Raw genomic sequence first — 7,975 nt, 5'->3', positions numbered from 1 at the left:
AGCGAGCCCAGTTCGGAGCTCAATCTAGCATTACACACACGCTCGGGGCCTTGAGGAGGGCGGTGCGATACCCTCCACTCCGCGTGACACCCCCGCTCCGTGTGACCGTGCTGTCACCACATCCTCCCCCCCGCTCCTCTTTCACATTCCCCTCCACGTTAGATCCGTTACAGCCTGACCGTCTCAGCCGGGACTCAATGGAGCCCTCTGTCACATCGCTTTGAAGTATATTGCCTTACGGAAAATTGGGCTGATTGATTCACTTACTGGGCGCCCAGCGTTTTATGACAGACCTCATTATTACTGTGTGAATGGTGCCCTCTGTGGCTGCTCCGTCCTTGGCTCGCTGTCAGAGAGAGACGGCCACCATCTCGGCTCCGGCCCGCCGAGCGCGTGCGTTTCTTTCCCAGACTGCACTGCTCTCCGACCTTCACAGAGAGGCTCTGTTCACCTGGAGGCCAGGTGGGAACTCAATCCCCCCTCCCCCGATGGACGAACCCCAGGACAGCTACAGCAGGGACGACCGCTGGTGTCAAGTGTCCTCTCGCTTTTACCGAAATCACTGTGCATCACACCCCAACCGCCGCCAAATGAGGTCACACCCAAGGGGGTGACGCATGGCAGCCATTTTGTGCCCCGGCGCTCATCACACACTCGCTAAGAGAGACGACAATTTTTTTTTTAGCCAGTGGAAGTGGAGGATGATCACATGGGCACCTTGAGAGAGCCAGAGTGGGACTTTAGCCAGCACATTGGGGAACACCTCACAACACGTTGCTATAAATGGGATCTCACTGGCCACAGCATATCAGGGCCTCCTAATATTTTCTCATCCAAGCTCAAGTTCTCCCTCTCCCTATTGTACATGTGCTGGGGGCCCCCATTACTTTATATTATTGTCATTTAGCAGACACTCTTATCCAGAGCAACTTACGTGGGTTACAGTTTTTGCTGTTATGCATTTATACAGCTGGATATTTACTGAGGCAATCTGGGGTTAAGCAACTCTCCAAAAGGTACAGCAGCAGTGCCCTAGTGGGGAATCGAACCAACAACCTCTTGGTTACGAGCCCTGCTCCTCTCCGCTCACCTTGCGGAACTTCTCCAGCTGCTTGTAGGTGTCGGGGTCCAGCTCCTGAGACACGTCCTTCATCCAGAGGAGGGCGCCGCGGTACTCGGTGCGGGCCTTCTCCATGCGGCCCACCGTCAGCAGCGTGTCCGTGATGGCACGCCGCCGGAACGTCTCCACCTCCTGCTCCATCCGCTGCAGCGGGGCGCAGAGCGCAAGCCTGCGGGCGGGGCGGGGCGGGGCGTTACCCGGGCGACAGAGGGACAGGGCGTGGCCAGCGCACAGGCAGACATGAGTAATGATGTGAGCAGTTACTACTGGCACTATACAGCGCAGACAGAGGAAGACTGAGGAGCCAGATATCATCTCCAAAATGTCAGCTCAAGCTAGTAAATATTACATTAAATTACATTATTGTGATTTAGCAGATGTTCTCATCCAGAGCAACTTACACAGGCTACAATTTAACATGCTATCCATTCATACAGCTGGATATTTACTGAGGCAATTTACATTTACATTTATTCATTTAGCAGACGCTTTTATCCAAAGCGACTTACATAGGTTACAGTTGTTTTACAATGTTATCCATTTATACAGCTGGATATTTACTGAGGCAACTGTGGGTTAAGTACCTTGCCCAAGGGTACAGCAGCAGAGCTCCAGCAGGGAATTGAACCAACAACCTTTTGGTTATGTGCCCTGCTCCTCACCACTACGCCATACCGCTGCGCTGCACATTAACACACTTCTCGGCCGTTACTATGTGCCACGTTATCCGATGTGAGGAGAGCTCATCACCTCTGCTTGGCGGAGGTGCACAGGGCCTTGCTGGTGGCGTCCATCATGTTCCCCGCCTTGGTGCGGTCGTGCTCGGCCTGGAAGCGAAGGAACAGGCCCAGCTCGTTCTCCTCCTGGGACAGGTCTGTGTGTGTGTGAGGGGGGCAGTATTTAGGAGAGCACAGTTACCCCACCGTGGCCATCCACAGCCAGCTCTCTCGCACAGTGTGACTGCGTCTGTGGGGGTTACTCACGCGTAATGCGCTCCTGGTACTTCTCTATCACCTTCAGCAGCTCCGTACACGTGGCCTGCACTGAGCGGAAAAACTGAGAAGAGAGGAGAGATGTGCGTCAAACCATCTGTGCAGAACACACTTTGACAAAGAATGACTTCTTTAACCCAGGCAGCGAAAAAAGCAAAAAAAAAGAAAAAAGAAAAGGCAATGAATGAAAAATACAGATAAAGAGATAGAGACTGAGACGGAAAGAGAGACCTTCAATGCCCTTTCTTTGGAACATAAGACTCACACCTTTTACAAACAAAAACATAAGACTGGTTATCCATTAGCAGAAACCCATCAAAGCTTTAAAATGTATACAAAGACATTTGCTTCTCCCTACCCCTCCCACAACAAAACACATACATACATCCATACATACGTACACACATACATGCGTATGTCTGTACGCAGAGATATTGCCTGTTGTAATGTTAGGGTTAATGTATGTACATACAGATAAGGAGGCAGAGATGGAGAGAGAGAGAGAAACAAGAAAGAAAGAGAGCAATGAAGAAAGATAGAGAGACCTTCAAAGCCCTTTTACTGAGACATAAGATTCAGGCCTTTTACAAGCAGACACATAATACAGGTTACCCACAAGCAGCAACCCATGAAAGCTTTACAATATATACAAAGACACAACCACCCAGCTGCTCCGGCCCCCTATATATGTAAATACATACATATGCACATGCATACATTACAACATTACACCCTAACATTACAACAGGCAGCATCTGTAGCCTCCTTCTTCACACACAGTCTCCCCACCCGTCTAGAATGATCAAGATTATTTAGCAAGGATTGAGTGAAAGCTATAGAGAGAAATAGAGAGGGAGAGAGATCTGTGCAGAGGAAGAGTGGACTGTATTCTTGGCCAGGATTTCATTTCACAAACACCACACCTACAGCAAACAGGGCTATCTCTGAAGGGAGTATGATATTCAGCAAGATAACCACACCTCTATCGCCAAGGCTTTTTAATCTGGACCGAAGTAAGGTCAGGCAGCTTGCTCAAGGGGACGAGAGCAACATGCAGGCCAGGATGTGAAGCGTCAGCAGCTTCCCCACGCTGCTGCACACTTCCAGAGACTTATTTTAACCCCGCTACCATGGCAACCACTTGACAGCAATCAATCATTTTAAAAGGTAAGAGTAAAAGGAAGGAGCGCAGACACCTGGGTCAACAGGTGAATTTTCTCATTCCTCTCCGAAACAGTAAGAACACAGAGCTGTTCAAACACACTCCATCACTCGCGCTCTCTCTCTCACACACACACACACACACACACACACGCACACTCATTCAAGCATGACCTCCTACAGAAGGGTGGCTGCTGCTGGTTACTATTTAACCTGAAACACACACTCAGACACACACATAGACACTCAGAGACACACACACAGACACACTCAGGTACTCATTGCAGGTTTGTAAAAATTCTGTCTGTAACAGGCGCAAACCATCTCAATCACTGTAGAAAACAGAAAGCGCTGTCTGGGTGTGATTAGGGAAGATCTGAGTTGAACCGCATCACCGACATCCCACTCGAGAGAGAGGAGCGATTTCACAGCTCGGTGGAGTGTGAGGAGTTTCCACTTCCACCAGCTCTCTACACACACACCCCACGTTGCCTCTGCGGGCTTGTTCCAGGAGCTCAATGCAGTTAACTGAGATCAACTGCGTCAAACCACCGTCTTTCTTAATATGTATCCTAGGGACAACACCAACCCTGAGGTATGGTTGACTATGCCTGACTGAATAGACATGCACAAACACACGCACGCATGAATGCACGCACACACACACACACACACATAAGCACGCTCTCGAACACAAGCGCGCGCTCGCGTGTACACACACACACACTCTCTCTCTCTCTCTCAAACTCAAACACACAAACTGAGCTACATTCAGACTGTCACAAAGACATATATCCACAAACAGACTCACACACTAATTTGCTAACATTCACTCACACAGACACGATCTTCCACACATACCAACTCACGCACATGCATTTACACAGTCAGTCACACACACACACACACACACACACACACACACACACACACACACACACACACACACACACACACACACACACACACACACACACACACACACTAATCAGAGCTTATTTAATCAGTTTTCTTTCTTCATTATTCACCATCCCCTCTTAGTCATCTCCTCTCAGCTGCATGGCTGAGACAGACATCCAGAAAAAAAAAGGACAGAGACTTTTCAATTCCTATCTATTCATAAGCAAGAAAAACAGGCCTGTCTGGGTGAAACAATCCTCCAAGTCGAAAAGCAAAAATAAAACAAATCCATCAAACCACCACTCATTATCTGACATGTCAGTAATACGGGGTAGTGGTTTAGCAGCCTAAACTACTAATGTGAGCAGAGAGACCACTGCTTCTCAGACCTGTCAGATCACTGTACCATTTCAGGTTAATCTACTGCGCCTTGGGTACACTCAGTTCCACCTGTATAAAATGAAACTAATGTGAAGAAAGTGTACTTCACTTTGTGAACATCTAACACACAGAACACACGAAATGTGTATTTAAAGTCACACAAGTCAGTATGTATTAAAGACACAATAGACCTCTGGGACCGAAATCCCTTTAGATGGACCCTCTGCTGCCTCATACCTCTATGAGAATGAGAATGTGCACAGAGAGAAACAGGAGTGGCCTTGGAAACATTAAGAAAAGCAAAAATAGAAAGTAGAAACAAATGGAACAGAGCCGGCTGTGGAGCCGGAAAGCTGACCACAACCGGCAGCGTTGAGATGAGACGCCTCAATGGCACGGTGACCCAGGCAAAGTGACAGCAGTTTCCAAAACCAAAGCGACTTTGAGCAGTGATAACACACCGAATAGACACTGCACAGGAAAATATACTATGTCATATTGTATGGGGGCGGGTTGAACCTCGAGACCGGGTGCATCTACGAATGACCAGCTGCTCTGAATGAGTAATACGGAAAGCATAGGCTACGCATGTGGCCTTGGAGAATGGTGTCTGTTAAGCAGATAAGAATGGAGTTACGGAGTGCACAACAGAGCAGTGTCTAATTTACATTTCATTTTAGCTCGTATCTGATACGTGATCCAAAACGGGAATGTGACATTCAAAGATGACATGGGCAAAGACACAGACACAGTATAAAGGACAACATACACACAGAAGGGCACAGACACACACAGGGGTACAGAGACATGCTGAAAGGCACAGACACATGCAGAGGGGCACAGACACATGCAGAGGGGCACAGACACTCACAGAAAGGCACAGACACTCACAGAAAGGCACAGACACTCACAGAAAGGCACAGATGCATGCAGAGGGGCACAGACACATGCAGAGGGGCACAGACACTACAGACACTCACAGAAGGGCACAGACACTCACAGAAGGGCACAGACACTCACAGAAGGGCACAGACATATGCAGAGGGTCACAGACACTCAAAAGGGCACAGATGCATGCAGAGGGTCACAGACACTCACAGAAGGGCACAGACACACAGAGCGGTACAGAGATATGCTGAAAGGCACAGACACATGCAGAGGGTCACAGACACATGCAGAGGGGCACAGACACTCACAGAGGGGCACAGACACTCACAGAAGGGCACAGACACTCACAGAAGGGCACAGACATATGCAGAGGGTCACAGACACTCACAAAAGGGCACAGATGCATGCAGAGGGTCACAGACACTCACAGAAGGGCACAGACACACAGAGCGGTACAGAGATATGCTGAAAGGCACAGACACATGCAGAGGGTCACAGACACTCACAGAAAGGCACAGATGCATGAAGATGGTCAAAGACCCACAGAAGGGCACAGACACCAACAGAAGGGCACAGACACGGCCAGTGAGATGTGCACACACCTCCAGTTTGGCGTCCAGGTCAGCGTCGGACGCCACCACGTACTCATCCTCCTTCTTTCCCGTGGCCTTGATCAGAACCTGCTTGGTCTTCCAGAACTTCTTCTGCATGCGGGCCATGACGGAGCTGTCCTCTCCTAGCACCGCCCGGCCGCTGAACATGTCACTGGAGAACCTAGTTTGAATAAAGACCGATTGTACGGCGCCTGACATCGGAGAACCTGGGCTCGCCCGGGCGGAGAAAGCGGCGCACTGTCTGTCGCAACCGCGTTTCACTACTTAATATCTGAACACCTACCCGTAACCGCTATCCATCTTCCGTGTGCTGCTGTGTGTCAGGTCTGTCAGAGGGACACAACAAATGTGTTCTGATCATGCGCTATGTGAATAAGCATTTTAAGACATTTTACATCACTTCTTTTAAAATGTATAAAAGCAAAGTTCAAACTCACCCTTAAAAGAGGCAGTTGTAAGTCGGCTAGCTACAGAACATCCCGCTGTATCTGGGCAGTCATGAACATCGTTATTATCCTTCACACATTCATCTATCGAAGTTATGTAATACAGTTTTATTAAAGATTCATGCAGGAAATAACTAGGTCAGAATCTCGCTTGCTGTCGTTGCAAGAGATGATCCGGCAGAGCGGTATGTTTTTAACCAGCTATCGGTACAGACATCCACACGGGTGCCATCTGTGTCCATTCATGAGGAGGTAGCCAGCCTCTGAGTCAGAAATATAATGTTAAGCAGCGGAAAAAGGACAGGGGGCGATGACAGCCGTTTGTCCGACTCATTCATAAGGCAGTCGAATGACCATTAGATTTCTAATAATTTCCTTGAGACGCCGTCATCACAATATAGACAGCTAGCAACACATGCATTTTTAAAATGCACCGATCCCGGAAGACAATGTAACCTAGCTACCACCTCTGAGACGGCCAAGTAGCTGGCAAGGTAACAAGGAAAACCCGGTAATAATTACAAAAAAGGCCATTTTCTCCAGGCAATCGCCGTCAGCGCTTAGCCAGTTTGCAAGATGTTCACTGAGCAAGCAAGCTAGCGAAGGTCATGATGTTTCTTAAAGAATAAAAAAACTTACATCACACATCGACTGCCAAGCATCTGCGTTTTAACTAACGTTAGCTTGCTAGCGATCCACCTGAATCCGACACCAATTTGGGCAGCAGACCTTTGGGTAAAACAGCCGCTCTCCCGACTGAAGAAGTTGAACAGGAAAAGCGTCGCTTTCTGACTATCAGTTAGCCTGCTAGCTCCCTGCCTTCCGAGCTTTTAAAATGTCAGCCAGCTAATAATTCTCCGTTATACACAGAAAAAGGCTTGGATCAGATTCGGAGTCATTACGTCTACGTGTAGCTACCTTATTAGATTATATTTCTAAGGCAGCAACACTGAATTCAGTCGATTGCAAGGACAGCTGGTTAACGACGGTGAGGTTTGGCTAGTTATACTAACAAGCTACACTGGTGTAAAACTGTTTAATTCTCCCAGTTGTCCGCCTCGTACGTATGCATTACAAGAAATTCTCTTTAAAAACATGTCACAGCATCCGTTATTAAATTGTTGACAGCAAGCCAGCTACATTACCTTCCCGATCGGACTGTGGTATCCACTGTCGCTTTCATCCCAAGGCTTTATCATTAAAAAAACAGGATGTGAATTTGTTGTTCATCCGCGCCACTAGGTGGCGCAAAGTGGCATCAAATTCAAAAGAGGACAATAGTTTTGAGGAAGCAGGTAATTTGACAGACCACCTGCAGGGAAAAGATGACGTGGCTGACTTTAAGGGTTTTAAGCGGTACGTGAGCACCGTTAAAACAGAAATTTTTCATGTTTTAAACAAGTGCATGGGACTTTGGCTTCAATTAAAATTCTTGACACAAAAATAGTGTAAAAGTATTTTAATGGTATGTTC

General features: G+C 47.9%; 1 protein-coding gene across 5 annotated transcripts in view; it reads right to left on the bottom strand.

Annotated features, from left to right (window-relative positions):
* ical1 (islet cell autoantigen 1-like) overlaps positions 1-7,710 on the bottom strand; it is a 16,560-nt gene extending 8,850 nt beyond the window's left edge. For 2 of the 5 annotated variants that reach the window (XM_036540965.1, XM_036540968.1), the window contains exons 1-7: positions 7,648-7,710; positions 6,494-6,544; positions 6,340-6,382; positions 6,045-6,216; positions 2,104-2,176; positions 1,871-1,994; positions 1,091-1,289 (exon numbers count right to left, since the gene is read on the bottom strand). In XM_036540965.1, coding sequence (XP_036396858.1) covers positions 1,091-1,289; positions 1,871-1,994; positions 2,104-2,176; positions 6,045-6,216; positions 6,340-6,356 — 585 coding nt within the window. In that variant the 5' untranslated portion in view covers positions 6,357-6,382; positions 6,494-6,544; positions 7,648-7,710. The other 3 variants (XM_036540966.1, XM_036540969.1, XM_036540967.1) reach the window with 3 other exon arrangements.
* Positions 7,711-7,975: the final 265 nt, after the last annotated feature.

This window comes from Megalops cyprinoides, chromosome 11, assembly GCF_013368585.1.
Source record: "Megalops cyprinoides isolate fMegCyp1 chromosome 11, fMegCyp1.pri, whole genome shotgun sequence".
Taxonomy (NCBI): Eukaryota; Metazoa; Chordata; class Actinopteri; order Elopiformes; family Megalopidae; genus Megalops; species Megalops cyprinoides.
This window is presented reverse-complemented; position numbering and strand designations above follow the sequence as displayed.